This window comes from Ambystoma mexicanum, chromosome 3q (assembly GCF_040938575.1).
Source record: "Ambystoma mexicanum isolate Mex_15411 chromosome 3q, UKY_AmexF1_1, whole genome shotgun sequence".
Lineage (NCBI taxonomy): Eukaryota > Metazoa > Chordata > Amphibia > Caudata > Ambystomatidae > Ambystoma > Ambystoma mexicanum.
Window position 1 is genome coordinate 466628941 of NC_090926.1, and position 18159 is coordinate 466647099.

An 18159-nucleotide genomic window follows, 5' to 3' on the forward strand; every position below is an offset into this window, starting at 1 on the left:
AATGTCCCACAGCTCCTCATCTCTGTTAAATATTGATTGTAGGGTAGGTCCTTCGCAATTCTATTCAGTTGTGTTAGTGCTGGATCATACATGACGCCCAAGGGTAGCATCTTCGTAGTTTCACTGTTTGTATTGAAGCAGGTCATTTCTGGGTATTCTCAATGCCTGATCAAATTCCCTGTCAATTTGTTCAGATGAGTATCCCTTTTGCAAGAAGGCTGAACAAAGTGTGTCAAGTTGGTTGTCCCTTGTCTTCCTGTTGGAGTTTATATGCTGGTTTCAGATGGCATGTATGTAGATAATAGATTGTTTGTGTGGTTTGGATGGAAACTTGTCCTGTGAAGGTATTTGTTCCTGTCTGTTGGCTTCCTATATATAGCTGTTTCTTGGTGGCCGTCCTTTCGAAAAGAAATGGTGTTCAGGAAGTGGACCATGCTCACCATGTAGTATTCCATGGTGAATTAATGTGGTGGTGGAAGCCATTTAGATATTGTATAATTGCTTCAGAGAATCATCGCCTTTTGTCCAAATCAAGAAAATGCCATCAATGTAGCGCAGATATCTTTGTTGTTTGTGGGATTGTTGTTGTAAAAGCGGCTGCTCGAGTTCTGCCATGAAAATATTTGCATACTAGGGTATCATTTTGCGCCCATGGGCGTGCCAGTCTTTTGTAGGTAATATCTTCTGGTGGTGAACTTCAGGGGTTTTGTTGTATTGACCAGATTCACCTTAAATGCTTTTTATTTTTTACTGAATTGCAAGGTATTTATTTTGCTATATTCCACACTACCTGCAATACTAATGTTTTTCATTTTGATATCATAATGTATGTAAGCAGTGTTATCAGTGTGTTTCTAAGCAACACATTATGTGGTTTTACCCATTGCATATCTATAGGTCATGGCATATGATCTACGGCTATGGCCAGTGTCTACTTTGTACAGGGCATGCACTTTACATACCCTGTGCCTCGCTTTGCCATGCAATGATGCAAAGGAGGAGGAAATGGGACATGGAAAAGGAACTGCAAAAAGGAAATGGGATAAGGAAGAGCAAGAGGGACTGTGATGGAGATGTACAGGAGCGAATGTGATGCAGGATGCGTGGGGTTGATGGGGGATGTGTGTGAGGAACAGTAATGGGGATGTGTGCGAGTCAAGTGTAAAGGATTGCTAATGGGAGACCGGCAGCAGGAAGAGAGAGGAAGGGTCATGTGTTACTGATGGGGCACCGGGCCAAGAAAGAGGGAGGTGGGGTTATTGGGGTACAAATGGGGTACAAGGATGAGGAAGAGGGAGAGCTAATGAGTTACTACTGGGTACCTGGACGAGGAAGAAGATGGTGGGCATAATAGGTGTAATGCAGTACCTGGATGAGGCAGAGTGAAGTGGGGGTAATGGATTACTAATATGGAATCAGGACAAGGAAGCAGGAGCTGGGGGTCATAGATTACTGATGGGGTACCTAATGAGGAAGAGGAACGTGGCAGTAATGGATTGCTAATGGTAGACTTGGTCAAGGAAGAGGGAATCAGGGGTAATCAATTACTAATGGCGTAACTGGGTGAGGACGAGGGAGGCGGGTATAGTGGATTACTAATGGATACGGCAAATATGAAGAGGGAAGTCACGGGTAATTGACTAACTACTAATGAACACTATTGGGATACTGAGATGAGGAAGAGTGATGCAGGGCTAATGAATTAATAATAGGGAACTGGGATGAGGAAGAGAGCAGCGGGGGAAAATAATTAATGATGGGATACCGGGACGAGGTAAAGGGAGGCAGGTGTAATGCATTGCAAAGGAGGTATAGGTTTAAGGAAGGAGGAATCAGGTAATGCGATACCCAGTTGAGGAAGAGGGAGTTGGAGAAATGGGTACTTATGTGATACAGGGGTGAGGAATAGGGAGTCAAGGATAATGGATTGCTAATGGGGTACCGGGTCGATGAATAATGAAGTGGGGGTAATGAATTACTAATGTGGTAATTGGACGAGGAAGAGGGAAGTTGGGGTACTTGATTAATAATGGGGTAAAGGGTGGCACCAGAGGGAGGCAGAGGTAATGGATTAGTGATGGGGGTCTAGGAAGATAAGGAGGGAGGAGGGGCAATGGATTACTAATCAGGCATTGAGATGAGGAAGTGGGAGGCAGGGATAATGGATTACTAATGATTACTAAAGGGGTACAGAGATGGGAAAGAGGGACGCCGGGGAAATATATTACTAATAGGGACCAAGAAGAGGAAGAGGGAGGCAGGGAAATTGATTACTAATGGGGGATCAGAACGAGGGAGGCGGGGTAATAGATTACTAATGGTGTACCGGGACGAAGAAGAGGGAGGCTGGTATAGTGTATTACTAATGGGGTACACAGACATAAAAGAGGCAAGCAGGGGCAATGGGTTGCTAATGATTACTAACGGGGCACTGGCATGAGGAAGAGGAATGCAGTGATCATGGAAAACCATACTGCATCAATTATAGATGCAATTATTTCTAAAAGTAAATGTTATCAATGAAATACCTGGACAGAATGTCAAAGTGCAGCATAATCTGCACTTAGATGGGTTCACTCGTTCATATAAAACTCAGAGACTGTACTGTGTAGCCTTTTGATGTGAACTTGTTTAACAAGTCTCGCAAGCAACAAGAGAAATGCACAACTTCCTGCCACTTCCCCATCAGCCAACCGCTTTTCTTTAATTTTAAAAATAACTAACGTTGTCTGCAGTAGTTCCTTTTTTCTTTATTCTTCATTCTTTTCAAAAGCAGAATCTTCACACATTTTTTCCCAATGTATTCCTTATTTGGAGGAAATCTGTCCAGTGGTTTCAATGTGCGCCCATTCAATGGATGCACCCTTTCAACTATGGGAGAATTAGTGGGATCTGTTGGATAAGTCAAAAAAACAGATTGTTTTAAATGTAACTTTTGAACTGTTTGACGAATTTATCCCAAAGTTTCCAATTTGGGGTGCCCTGGGCCTCACATTTGCTCTGTAAAACATCAGGCAGACACATCAAACAAGCCTAATGTGCAATATTCCATTCGAGCCAAGTCACACATGCCACAAGGCCACCTAGTAGCCATTGCTGGAAGTACACCTCCAGTTCAGAGCCATGTCAGCAAGGCATTGTGGGTATACAAATTATCTTAAAAGCAAGCTGTTTTCTCCAGAAAATGGCCTTTGTCTTACAGGGCAGTGTTACTTTATGTATAGATTAATCAACCCGAGACAGAAATTTCTCAAGACTACAGACAACTACATATCTGGTTTTACTCTTATTAGGGATCATCAGTGTAGTATATGATATGATAGGTTATTTATAACGCGCTTAATACCCAGAGGTTTCTAAGCATGGACCCGCGGAGTGAACTTTTGTTGCTCCGTGTCGTCTTGCTTCCAAGGCGAGCATGTTGCCCCTGAGCTATCCTCCCGAGACTATAATATAATATTGCTGTCTTGGGGCTGGAGGGTTGAGCATAGTTAACCAACACCAGCTAAGTTATGTGGGGCCCTGCCCAGGAAGTATCTTCATTGATCCCCCTGAGGGAAGTCGATACATTCCATAAGGCACAGGAAACCTCGGGTGGAGGACCCTGGGAACTGTTGCCTTCAAGACATTCCTGCCATGAACCTGACCTACCCACACCAATGTGATGATTACTGGAGGCCTTTCGAAGTAGGCAGACAGAGGAAGGGGGCACAGTTAGAGTATCCCAGAAGAGAGGTTCCGACCACAGGGTAGCCTCTCCATTTTGGATTTGCTAGGGTTCCTAAACTTCCTGTCCCCCTGACCCACCTTTCCACTTCATGCAGACACGTTACTCTGGGTATGACATTAGTAAGCAAAGGACATTTGTTTCAGCAGATGGATTGGACTCTTAATGGCAGGGTTGCTGTTACCCAATCTGCTGTCCCATTTTCCTATAAAAGGGGAGGAACCCTTATTCCAAATATATTCCAAATTCCTCTGCCATTAAGGTGAAGACAGAAGGTTCAAAGGAAGAAGAAAGCTCTTCTCTCTATCCATTCCAAGGCCACATTTGGGAGGAATCTGCTGTGTGGACAAGGCCTGCTGCAACAGAGCCCCGGGTCCCCAGGCTGTCACAGGAGGTGACAGAACCCCTGGAAGTACCTTGTACAAACATTTATGTTTGAGAAGGAAAGAAGAAATGACTCACCTTGTCCCTGAGACATTGACATTGAACTAAGGAAAAGACCATTTGCTCTCCTTGCATCTCTGAAACACCTCAATGCTGTGTTGGAAACCTTCAACGCCATGCAAGCTGCTACTAGGGAACCACCAGAGTGCTCTCTGAACTCGACGCTTGTTCGCCTCCACATCTCTGAGTTTCGCTTGATGCTGTTGTCTCTTTATCTGAGACCCGCCAATTCTTCTAGTATCCCCAACTCAGCAACACCGCCTGGTCACCAGCTACTTCAAACTCCAAGCCATTGCCCCGGCAGCATTCCGTCATTGTGTTGAGCCAGCCAAGCTTGTTTGCTGTCCGAAGGCTAGTAGCCACTTCTCCACCCGATGCTGGCAAGTCTTCCAGCACCACTGACCCAATCACCTGCTGTCCCCTGGCCTTAGTCCTGCAAGCCGCTGCCGAACAGCACTGCATGTTGAAACCCATTGCCGGTGCTCTTCGACTTATGCTCTTCAGCTTATCCCCTGGTCCACCTTAAATTACCATAGTGTATGCTAAACCCTCTTCTCTACCTTTTGATAGACATCCTCATGAACCTGACATTTTACTGCTGAAATATTTGCCTGAGCACCTCTGTCTTCCAACTCAGAGTGCCATTTACTTTAAAGTCTGCTTTCTCTGTATTTTCCCTTACAGAGGTGGGCCAGTAGTATTTTTATTAGTTTTGGGCATTTTTCTGCGTTTAATTAACAATGGCTGGACACTCTTTTAGTTTGGTGCCACTGCACTACTGTTGTCTGTGTTACATCCAGGCCAGATCACACCCCTAATGAACAGTGCACCCAAAATAAACATGCAAACTAGATTTCGTAATCCTCAGGCAAAAGGGACACAACGTCTTAATCTCTGTGCGGAGCATCCAGTGCCTATTCAGTGCATCTGTGCTGAGGCACAGCTCACTCGAGTAACTAAAAGCAGTGATTGTAGTCCTCAACAACCATGACCTGAGCAGAAGAACAGATCCAGATCCCAACAATGTGCCAACACAACTTTGTGTTGGCATGAAAGAAGGGCACCCCCCATTTCCCTGCAGCCATTTCCCTGAATTTGGATTCTGGGCAGTTCACTGTTGCGTCCTCGTGGAGGGTAGAGGGTCAGGGGGTAGGATAATGGATAGCAGGGGAGTTGGTTAATAAGGGGAGGTGGTAGATTGAGGGTAAGGTAGTCTAGTCTCATATAACACGTGGCAAACTGTGCTGTGCTATGAGCCGTCATAGATCAGGGACAAGAGCAATACGCCAGAGGGAAAACACTGGTGAATTAATTACATCTACTGGAGGAACTATTTTTGAGGTTTCTTTTACATCAGAAATAATAATTTTTATTTTGCACTGCACCAGACCAAAGTGGCTTGTCTATTTCTTCCTCCATTCATTCAGGGGCAAACATATGAGAGGCTATAACCACTGAGGCCACAAGGATGATTGAAAACCCACTTCTGAAGGCTTTTTAATGTGAAATGTTTGCATGAATATCCTAACTCGAAAGTCCCTGCTCCAACTGCAAAAGAAAAAAAGCTCTGTTTGGCTTTATGTTGTAAAGGACAACCCGAAGCAGGTATTGGAATCTTGGCCACATGGGTGGGGGTGACTGGACATATCCCACATAGTCCTAGCAAACAGCAACTTGCATTCATGAGCCATAGACATGCTTTGATGCTCTGCAGACTTCCTTTTCTCTCCAGGTGATTGAGAATACTTTCCAAGCCACCCAAACGAGAGTCAAGGAGGAACAATGTCTGTTAACCGCAAGCTTTATTCAGGTAAACCGGTGGGATTTGCGATGGAAGGAAATTTATGATATGTAATGTAATGTGAAGTAAGTGTTCTTGTATAGCGCCTGTCTGCCGATAACGCTGGCCTCACTGCACTTGGCTCTGTAAGAGAAAAGTGGAGTGGGGCTCTAATTGGACAATGGGAAAGGCAGATGTGAAACCTGTGGGGTTGTTGGGTGCAGGCCAGAAGTACCCGGTTCCTGAGTGCCAATCTGCTTTGAATGGGTTCAGCGGAGGACACTTGGGAATATGTCATCCATAGGGAAGAGCTCAAGATCTGATAGCGACAATGCTTTGAATGTGATTAGCCGCTGATGTGGGAGAGTGCAACAGGGCTAAAGAGGAGAGCGTAGTCATGGCTCGTTTATTGTTAATGTGCTAACACTAACCCTGTTTTGGCCTTCTGTGTGTAGTGTAATGTGGTAGGAGAACTTAGAGGGGAGACGGTTAGATAGAGGACGGTGGGAGTAGGCCTTACAAGGCAAAACAACCTGCACTCCCTCCCCTGGCCATTACTAGTTAGTCTCTCTATCTCTCTGTCTCACAGACTCTCCCTTTCTTCCCCCCCTCTCCCTCACCCTCTTCCTTTCCCTCTCTCTCTCTCTGATACTTTGTACTCCAGGAAGAACAAAACAACCACCTGCGAGTTGGCAGATGAGGGAAAGTGGCGGTATGGAGACTCAGACATTATCATAACCTGTTTAGGCTTATGAGAGACAAGAACTTAAAGTTTAGTGGAAGAGTACGAAGGGTAACTTAAAATGTGAGACTGCAGTCACCCTTTTTACCTTCCTTAGTATATTGGTTAGCAGGATAAGAGATGCATACCTTTCTTTAGCAGACCCAGGTGCTCTGCTCAGTCGCCTGATGGGACATTTGCCTCTCGAGGGCAGGGCACAGCGATTGTCAGGCATTCCTCAGGAGGCTGGTTGGGGCAGGGGCCAGGCATCATTGTATCTCCTTAGAGGACAAAGCAATGGTTTTGCACAAAACACTTAAATTGCTGTTAAGAAAAAAAGGTAGATGTCATTTGCATCCATGCTCAGGATGCAAAGGGCACAGAAATATGAAAAGCAATATTGGGATCTGATGGTGGACTGGTGATGGACAGCTCAATAGGTAAATTGGGAGATTTGCTGACCCTCCGGTACCTCTAAACTGCTTGTAGGGCTAGGAAGCAGTCAGTCACGCGCAATGCCACTCTTCAACACGTGACTCACCTTGTCCCGCCGTTAGCAGACCTCCAGAGGGTCCATCCTATAGGGGATGCTCCCTATTTCCTCATGGGCCAGCCCGCCTCTGATGTAATTGCACCCGAGTATGCGCGCAACAGATTATTTGTGTTCTTTGCTCTGACGGCAAGTGATAATATATATCTGTGCAATTAATGTTCCTTTTCGTTATATTGCCACCTCACTGAATTGACCATGTTCCCACCTGTAATAGGAGTCAACTACTGCACATTTGCCTTCTTTTTGTACATACGAAGTACATGATCAGAGAAAATATTGACATTTGAAATGTTTTAGTTTTATCCAGATGGAAAATCTTGCGATTTATTGAATCCGGCTAACAAGGAGCTGACTGCAGTTGAGACCTCCAAGCTCGGAATGTGAGTATCATTCTGGTATTTCAGCTCAGGACGCGGTGCAGATGAACCTAGACACCTCCCCCCCCTTCCACTCCATCCTATCCCGGCAACGGATACCGCTGGAACATGACATCACCGGCTACTCAGGGGATCACTGTCTCTAAGAACAGATAGGTACTTTCGCTGTGTCTGGGGTCAAACATTAGGTGGTCAGTTGCTGGCCGAAAAGAAGGTTGACAGACTGGGCCATGGTGGATCGCGTTGAATGGTGCATGCTCTCTTCATTTGCAGCTCGCAGCTTTTTGGATGATTGCACGCATAAATTGGCTCTCTGTCGGCCATTGGCCTGCAACCTTTGTAGCATCAGTTGTGTTTTTACTACAACACCCATCAGCCCTAGCTAGCATAGTGAATGGTGAGGGTCCACAGGAGTTGTAGTCCAAAACATCTTGAGAGCCTCTGGTGGCAGACTGCTGCTGTAGGCTCTGTGCAAGAGTGAAAGCCACAGCAGCAAAGCGGCTAGGAACTGCTTCCACATGTGGGTGAGGTGAAGTTATCAGTCCTATATTATTTAAGCGAGCAGCTACCAATGAGTGGTGAGACATAATTACTGCATGTTCTACCCAGCTCATCTTTCAGCAGGGCATGTTTTGAGGACAAATGTTCACACTTTCTTCCTTGCATAAAACGGAAATGCAAACCAACTCTCATCATTTCATATTCTGCAAGAGAGACAATGAGGTCTCTCCCTCTCTCTCTCTCTCTCTCTCTCTCTCTCTCTCTCTCTCTCTCTCTCTATCTCCCTCTCTCACTCGCTCTCTCTCTCTCTTTCTAGCTCTCTCTCTTTAGCTCTCTCTATCTCTGCCATGTTGTCAGGTGCTCATTTGCTGAAGCCGACGCAGCTGTCAGCTTGGTGGCTTTAGCAAATGCGCACTTGACAAAACAACACGAGGTTGGGGATAGGGGGGCGGTGTGTATTTAATTTTAACAGCATTGTAAGCTAGCTCTTTTTTTAAAAATGTACAATGCTCGTTTGTAATGGTAACTTTACACTTGTCTTACCGAGAAAAGCAATTGCTCACAAAATAGAAAAGCCAGAGAAATAATTTTAAATAAATAAGATACTAAGTTATCGTTCTGAGATGGACAGTCTAGTAAACTCTGATTGTACTCTTATGAGTAAGAGGACTGCGACAAATAACAGCAGTAAGGGTTGCAACCTGCTTGTATAAAATCAAACAGCATTTGGTAACATAAGAATGACCACAGATCTTTATATCTGAGAAATATATATGTAATGAAAGGTTTGTACAACTGAATCACAGAGCACATAACTCAGACTGGGCTTGGTACTCAATTAATTTTTCACAACATTCAACCTAACTTTGAGCATGAAGATTGTGGAATGTCAGGGAGTGTGATGTTATCCAGATAGAATGTGAGGGTTTGAATAGAAGGTTCAGTTAGCCTGGTCAGGGTGGGCAGTGGTTGTTCTATGGAAAGTTAACTTAAATCCATTAAACCTACTTGAAAATCTAAAATATGCAGGCCCTGCATGGATACAACCTGTGTATTCAAGCTCCGGGTTGAGGTATGGTGACATCTGCAGGGACACAACCTGCTGTAGAAAATGCTTTAGTGGTATCTGTGGGCTCAGGGAGGTCAACTTGCTTGTAGAAGTGAGTATATTACAGGGGTTGCAGGGAACTCAACCTTTGTGGCTAGGCAGGGTAGTAGGAGCCCTACAATTAGGCAACTCAGGTAAAGAAGATGTGGGATCCTTGGATGGTGCAGAAGTGGAGCCTATTACAGTTTCTGTTGCAGTGTGAAGAAATGGAGACTATCTGCTCGTCCTGACTGGTGGCGTGATTACCCTCAGATTCGCACAGGGTGCCACACCCCCCCTTTGCCCCTTGACCAGTCAGCCTGCACTGCCTTCTGGCCTAACCTGCACTTCCGGTCTGGGACTGTGCACGTGTAGTCCTCTGCCGTCCTTGCACTTACTCAGAGTCCTGCTGCCCTGACTGCACTTCCCCCTTCCCTACACTTCTCCCCTCACCCTCTCCCCTGCACTTGCACAATCTGAATGCCACAAGGCCTAGTAAGATCACCTGTCTTGTCATTTATTTATTTGTTTATTTATATTTTCCATTTGTATAGCGCACAAACAGCCCTTCGGCATCGTGCCGCTGTTACTTGAAGGGAACATAGTTGCAGGGAAGGTACACGTGGGTTATACATTTACATGTTGTACATTTATACATTTTTTAGCATAGGTTATAATTACACTTTGTAGGTTAACCAGTGATGCAATCTGCAGTAAAGTGAGGTTGGTGTGGAGTTGGTCAGGCGAAGAGCATGGTTTTCATGGCCTTGCGGAATGCCATGTGTAACTCTTCAGCACAAAGAGTTGGTTGTAGGCCATTCCATTGTAGGGATGCTAGGTACGGGAAGCTAGCACTGCCTGCTCTAACTCTTTTGACCAGAGGCACTGTGAGCTTGTTTGATTATGGTGTTCTGGTTTGCCTTGTGGAGCTAGAGGGGTGGATTCTTTGCGATAGGTTGGCAGGTGCGGAGAGGTGGATGCACTTATGGGTTAGTGTCAGGGTTTTGAATATAACCCGTTCTTTTATTGGGAGCCAGTGGGTTCGTTTTCTGGCCGCAGTGATGTGTTCTCTTTTGGGGATGCCTAGAGCTGCACGAAGCGCGCTGTTCTGGATGACTTGCAATTTTTCAAGGTTTTTTTGCGGATGTCCCTAAGAAGAGTACATTGCAACAGTCCAGCCTTGAGCCGGTGATAGCTCTGGCTATGTTGGTGCAATTCTCCTTGGAGAGGAATGGCCTAGCTGCGTATGAGTTTGGCATGATACGCTGCTGAGGAGGCGATTGCATTAACTTGTCTAGTTATGGATAGGTTGGAGTCCAGATAGACCCCCAGAGTTTTCACTGAGCCAGATACTGGGATCCTGATGGAGTCAATAGTGAAGTGGCTGAACTGAGTGTCAAGATACTTAAGTGTGTCAGTGGATCCTACCAGGAGGGGTCTGCGGGCTGCCATCCATGTTTGGATGGGGTTGTAGGTGTTGTTAAGTGTTATGGAGTCTGTGTCATAGTTGCCTGTGAGTATGAGGAGGCTCTGGGTATCGTCCGCGTAGTCATCCCTCTGTCTCCCCTCCTTTGTCTTGTGGTGCCTAGAAACACTTGTGTAAAGGTGCATTATAAATATCATATCATATGCGATATGTTGTAACTTGCATGTGAGTCAGCTTGACATCATTGTTCTGTGTGGAATCGCTGAGTGTGGAGATTGTGGAGTGTCGGGGAGTGTGATGTCATCCAGGTGGAATGTGGGGGTTTTAATAGGAGGATCGCTTAGCCTGGTAAGGGTGGCAGTGGCTGTATATACTGTACATCGCGTGATATGTACTGGATCCATGGGACAATAACTTGAATCAATTAAGCCTACTTGAAAACCGATCTGGAGGCATTGGTGCATTATTAATGCACTGTTGTAAGGCAAGAGGAAGGATTCAGTTGTCCTTGCGTGCATGGATTAGATTATTAGCTGGTTTGTGTTCATCTGTTTCGATATATGGATGATTTCTCTGTTTTTTTGATGAAGGATTGTACGATGATTAGATTAATTTATGTTTTAACGTTATAGCTGCAGGAGGGGGTGGCCACAGTGCTTGTGCCTTATGATGTCTGGAGACAGATGGAAAAGGATGATGATGAATGTGATGCCCCTTTGCAAGGGTTTGTTTAGTAATGTACTTATGGGCAACTCCTTTGGTCGGGTGTGGATCACTGCCCAATGTTGTCTATCTGTACTTTTATTTCTAATTAGCATATTTTGTTCATGGATGGTTGCAGGGGTGATTTTATCAGTAATGATGTATTTATTTGGTTGTTTATACAGATGAAACATTTTTGTGTTATAAAATGGTTGTTCCTCACCAGAAAAGTTGTGCCACAAATCAGATCCAGTATCAAACTGATTATTTTATTCAAGTATCTCAACTCCCATAGGAGAGCCCATCTGATGACACGTGTTTCGGCACAACTAGTGCCTTTTTCAAATCTGGGCATTCATTTTAGCAGTACTTTGCATTACATGCACGCATTCTTATTCACTACGTTTGCACAATTCTTTTTGGTTAATCCCACCTTCAAAGATACAGTCTCTCGTCGCAACGCGTCGGCGCTCCGGTTTTTGTGTTAGACTGTGAATATTAGCACTGAAGAACACAGAGGTTCTAATGTTATTGCTTAGGAATAATTGAAACAGTATGGGATATATCAATATACTGTGGGCCAAACGCGAGTTATATGTTCGATCACCTTGATAACAGATTTATGAAAGATGTTGTTGGATTAAGTTGGTGTATACCGGAAAGTATTTCTATGCTATCAGGGGAGTTCCATCTGCCTCTTCATACTCTGTAGCAGTGGTTTGTTACTATGATGTACTATAGTGGTTTATGTTTCTCGCAATTCCTATATTTCTGTGCTTTCATTGTTTGATGATTTTTAACGAAATTGTAAGGTTTGATATCTATCTATATTTATTTATAACATGCAAAAAGGAAATATATTTGATATGGTAATTGGTATGTTTGTTGTACATATGGGACTATGAATTGACTGAGGAATGTTAGCTGGCAATAAGTCCCCTCCATGTCTTAATTCCCAAGCGACCACTCTTGAGGTTTCCGACGCCACCAGTTTAGCGCTCAGACCAAAAGTACCTTTTTTCCCGTGCTGGGTATAATGACATAACATTTGGCCCTTCTAGTCTAGGTCTGCTTGATGTATTCTCAGCCAGTCTCACGCCACTCCACAACTCAAGGCCTCCAACTATGGGTGTTTGTCTCTATACCCTAAAACATACACCTTTAGTGATTTACGAACTACAGAACATGCCTTTTTATTAAGTTCCACTAACACTTCATTTCGAAATGTCAGCACTTAACAAACAACTATTTTGCTTGCACTGCATTTGTCAATGAGACATGACATTGTAGCCTGTTCTGTACTATGAACTCTATCGCCAAGTATAAAATAGAGGAATCCCTCAACCAACATAGCACCCCTTTATCTTCTCTTATGAAAGTCTCTATTAACTCTATACTGATAAGAATACATATTATCACTAAGAATATACCACCAATAACATCATTCTGCCTGCCTGACACTTGCAGGGGGTGTGTTGATCAAAGGTCCACAGATGTAACCTGGAGAAACATTTACTGTGCCAACAATTTTTTTTTTTTTTAATTGATATAGTTTGAATACAACTTTTCAATATTTCTAATTTATGAAATATAAAAATGTGTCAAAATGTCATACAATAGCATTAAAATAGAACAATTCATGTATCATGCATGGGCATGATATATAGAAGTAAAAATACACATCACATAAGATTTAGAAAAACATCACCATTATCACTATTTGAATAGTTAGAGAGAAAATAAAAAATAAATACAACAAAGGAAAAGCAAGAACAATTGATATGCTGAACTATACTCAATTTTCACAAGGCCAGTGGAATGACAACGTGGCCAACATATTTTTACCAACAAATTATAAAAACAAAGGACCAAACAAACAAAATATGAATCAACATTGAAGTTCATCTTTTCAGATCTCCCAATGTCTGACCATTGCCTTTCTCATGACTGCGACTCTTGGTTCCAGTTGGTCTTGATGAGCATATGAGGGTTATATCCAGTGCTTATGCATTGGATTATTCCTTGTCTACTATCGAACAGCGAAGGGTAGAGGCAACAACCCTCATTTCGAATCACTTGCGAATGCCAACTTTAGCCAGCGCATATGGCAAGTCCCCTCGTGACTGTGCCTCACACAGAAGGTTCTTCATGCATCCTATATTTGCACCCTTCACTCCAGTTGCTGCACGTAGGAAAATATCAGGTGTACAACCATTACACTGTGCAAAACCTTTTATATCACCACGTTTCTTCTGTCTTGTGTTCATGCAAAGGGCTGAAACACTGTGGAAATGCTCAACTTGTTGGTGAAATGAAGGGGGTCATTAACACACATTTTTCAAACCCCTGCGTTCTGAGCCCAGGTGTGCACATCTGGGAAATGGCACTGAAGCAGTGTGTTACAGTGAAGCACATCATCTGGCAGATAAACTAGCACAAGCCTTCAAGAAAGTGATAGTGCGAATGCAAAGATTTCATGTGCTCCCTCCACCCGTGACTTAGTGCATCTCCATTCTCCACAAAACATTATTTTCTGCAAAACATCATCGCAAAAACAAAGATCCTCCCTGCCAAAATAAACACTCCATTGCTTTGAAACTAGGGGATCAATGTTTTAGTAAAATGAAAAAATGAAAAACGTCAGTCAAAGGTCACAATATTGTACAAAGAATCAGCTTGTGCTTATACCATCTCTAATTCTTAATCATGAATTTACTGACCCATGCCCCCACATATTTTGTCCTTTTCTCCCCGTCAATACTCTGCTGCCGGTAACCTGCAGGACCTATCGGTACTAAGTGTGAAAAAGGGATGGTGCTTAGGGGTAGACATAGACACAAGGATACACGTTTCGAAAACCTTTATTTATAAAAATGGGGTTGGAAGAGTGCCTAACTTGTCCTATTTTTAAATGGGAGTAGCCTCGACCATTAAAATAAAGAAGAAAGAATAGTCCAAAGTCTGTCTGTGAAAAGTAAAGAAGCTGTCTGTTTCAAACCTATGCTTGCCCTCACGTTCTAACTTAAAAATGTGTAGGGTATTGGATAAAATATATATGTGTCTCATAAGAATATCAGGATGGTCATGGCGTTTCTTCTCAACTCCCTTCCCCAAGCTTAAGTCACTCGGGATCTCCAAAAGATCACTTAGTTCCTAACAGTTCACAAAAAGGGAGTTCAATGGTTTTCTTATTCGGCACAGTTCATGTACCTCTCTCAGGCGTGTCTCGGCGGATTCAATGCTGTCTAGTATAACACAGTTCTGTTTTAACAATGTTCCTGGATATATCTTTCTGGCTTTTCTCACCGGAGCTTAGATCCTCTCTACTCATTACTTTCAGCTCTTTAGTATTTTACGTTACAACATTTGATCAACTTGATACACAGGGATCCCTTCCCCAATCTTCCTGCTTTCCTCATGCGGTTTATGTCAGAGACTTTCAAAATGGTACAGCTTTACTTCTTCCCATGCCTGACCACTCAGACACTGTTGCATTCTGGTCATCATATTCTTATACTCTGTTAGTCTTTCCTCGAGCATGCCTTCTAGCACCACGACAAGTTCTACTTCTTTGTCTCCATCTCACATGTGCTCCTTAGCACCCGGACAAGTTCCACTTTCTTGAAAATTAATTTAATCACTCAATTCTATTTCATCTGATGCCCATCGGAATCTTGCTTCACTCAATATTCTCTCCTGTAGCCTTTCATTTCCATTAACTTTATTCAACTCGCTTTTCACCTCAGTGATACTTTGTTTAACTTTCACATTTCACAAAGACTTTCAACAATGCAGTATTCCACAGGACCACTCTGTTACTTTGTTTCATCACAGTTCAAAATAATCAAATCTTTGTTTAGATGCGTCTCACTTCTTACGCGTCACCTTGCTTGAAACTTGGTAATCATTTGCATTGTTGCAAACTGGGCTCTCTCATCACTTTGAATTTACCGGCTGTACTTTAAAAATGCGTCCTTCACAATTCTTTTATACAAGGTCAAGGTCTCTCCCCTCCTGCCCCTCAGACCTTCCTGGGCGGCTTCGCTGTCCCAGGGAAACAAGCAATCTCTTGGCACAACATTCTGAGAGATTAACCAGCTTCTCCGCTTCCTTTGACAAACACTTTCAGCTTCTTGGAGACACGGCTCACTCGTCACACTTTCTCCTGCTTCACAACCTGCAGCCTTGTAGCATCTCAGCATCCCGTTCTCTCAAACCTGGTATGATATGAAATGATATTTTATTTATATGGCGCCCATACACAAGTGTTTCAGAGCAAGAAATAGCCTCAATAGCCTCTGCTCAGCTGCTCTCCATCTCGCCTGCTCGCCTTCTCGAACTCGCCTTTGCCTTCCCGGCTTTCTGCGCTCCCTTTGTGAATCTGGGTTCCACCTTTCATACTTAGTTCAGTTCTCAATTGGATTTAGGTGTTTGTGATTATTGCTAAGTGCCTGACTTCTCCTGTCCTCATTAGAGGGACATTCATAGAAATAGAAAAGTTCTTTTGAGTGTAGGTGTTCCGTTGTAGTGTTATTAAGACGGGAGAAGCTTTGAGGGTCCTATGGAAACCAGGGGTCTGGCTCACAGTAGGCTGAGGGGATGTCGGGTAGGGGGTCATTTGAAAGGGGGGATACCATGTCTCACCCTCAGGTAATTCCTTCCCAATCCCAAGGAACCCTCCATCCAGGTGATCCTCCCTCGCTAGTCCGCCCCCAGGGTGGGGATCCAAAAGCGATGGCCTTCCCCAGGCCACCTGTTTGGTAGATGCCCGGGAGTGGGAAGGGAAACACTCTAAGGTTTTTCACATAGCCTTCCCCTGTGCAATTCGGATGGTACTGCTTTACAGGGAAACCTCGAAAGGAAGTCCACGTTACCTTGTTCCTTACCCTTTCGGTGTTCCATTGAGAAGCAGTTGGGTTGTAAGTCCAGAAACCATAGCATAATTCTTGGGTTGGACTCCTTATGTTGGCTGACCCAGACAAGGGGAAAATGAAGAGTCGGAATTGCTGCCCCAGTAAATAATAATACTTTAAATGGAAAATAGCCCATTTAATGGCCAAGGGCTTGAGTTCTATGACAGTGTAGTTCTTCTCCCTAGGGAATAATGTACAGCTAGCCTATAGTATGGGGTGTTCCAAGCCATCAGCATTTTGGGATAGGACTGCACCTAACCCTGTGAGGGAGGCATCTGTCTGTAAAATACATTCCTTAGAGAAATCGGCCAACCTTAGAATTGGGCTTTGACACAAGGTTTGCTTGAGAAAATGATAACAAGAGAACATGATAACAAATTTCATCCTCATCTTCCAATTAATTATTTTGTGGTTTGGCATTCTTTAAGTTATCAGTTAGTCTTGCAGTTTTATCAGAGAAGTTAGGAATGAAGCAACAGTAGTATCCTATCAGCATTAAAAAGGCCCTCAGATCTTTTTTGGTTTTGGGCATGGGGGTGTCAAGGACCGCTCGTACCTTTACCTGCTGGGGTTGGATGCTGCCATTTCCTACGAATAAACCCAGATATTTTCTGTAGGGCTAGTCGACACTTCTTTGGGTTGGTTGTTAGTCCAGCTTGGCGTAAGGCTCTCATGATGGTATATAAGTGGTATGATTTGATATGATAAGTTATTGATAACGTGCTTAATACCCAGAGGTTTCTAAGTATGGACCCAGGGATCGAACCTGAGTTGCTTTGTGTCGTCTTGCTTCCAAGGCGAGCACGTCGCTGCTCAGCTATCCTCCCGAGACAAATTGGTGGCCCTCCCAGCTTTTGCTATCTATTATCATTTCGTCGATGTATGCTCTGCAAAATTCGGAATATGGTCTAGAAATTCGATCCATTAACCATTGGAAAGTTGCAGGAGCACCATGCAAGCCAAATGGCAAAACCTTAAAGTGGAACAATCCTATAGGAGTTGAAAATCCAGTTTTCTCCTTGTCTGGTCCATATAATGAAATCTGCCAGTAGCCCTTTGTAAGACCTCGAGTTGACAAATAGATGGCACTACCTAACTTGTCTATCAAATCATCAATGTGGGGCATAGGGTAGGCATCAAAAGCGGAGATTGAATTCACTTTTCTAAAATCTACACAGAATCTCCAGATTTGGTCAGGGTTGGCGACAAGTACGATTGGAAAGGATCATGAACTAGAGCAAGGCTCAATGATGTTAGACTTGAACATCTGCTCCACTTCTTGAATAAAAATGTACTTACAGGCTTCTGCCAAGCGATATGCTCTTAAATGTACCACTTGCCCTGGTGGGGTACGGATGATGGAATGTGCCCTTTACTCTTCCTCGTTTATCACAGAATACATCACGGGACTGACATATGAGATCACTCTGATCTTGTTTCTGATTATTCGTGAGCTCAGGGTGTATTGGTAATGGTTTGTCTAATTCACTTGGTACTAAGCATGATAGAATGGCAGCCTGGGATTCTTAGGGGTTCTCCCTCCACTCTTTTAATAAATTCACATGATATACTTGGGTTTTTTGCCTATGATCTGGCTGGGATATTTTATAATTACAAGGACCCATTTGTTCTATTATTCAGTAAGGCACATGCCACTTTGACACTAGTTTATCATCTGAAGTGGGTAAAATGACAACACTTTCTGTCCATTGGAGAATGTTCTGAGGGACACCTTTTTATCATAGGCCAGTTTCTGGTGTTGTGCACGTTTTCCATGTGTGTCTGAACCAGATCCCTGACTCTAGCCATATGCTCTTTAAGCTTACTTTGACAAACCCTTTCGGCTTCTTGGAGACATGGCTCCCTCGCTGCGCTTTTTCCTGCTTCAACCTGCAGCCTTGTAGCATCTCGACATCCCGTTCCCTCAA

The 18159-nt window shown here is 43.8% G+C and overlaps 1 protein-coding gene across 1 annotated transcript in view; it reads left to right on the forward strand.

The window, feature by feature from the left end:
• LOC138447989 (uncharacterized) overlaps positions 1-18159 on the forward strand; it is a 314717-nt gene that overhangs the window by 7518 nt on the left and 289040 nt on the right. The window contains exons 3-4 of the mRNA XM_069604515.1: positions 5904-5981; positions 7523-7605. Of these exons, the coding sequence (XP_069460616.1) occupies positions 5904-5981; positions 7523-7605 (161 nt within the window). The remainder of the gene's footprint in view (positions 1-5903; positions 5982-7522; positions 7606-18159) is intronic.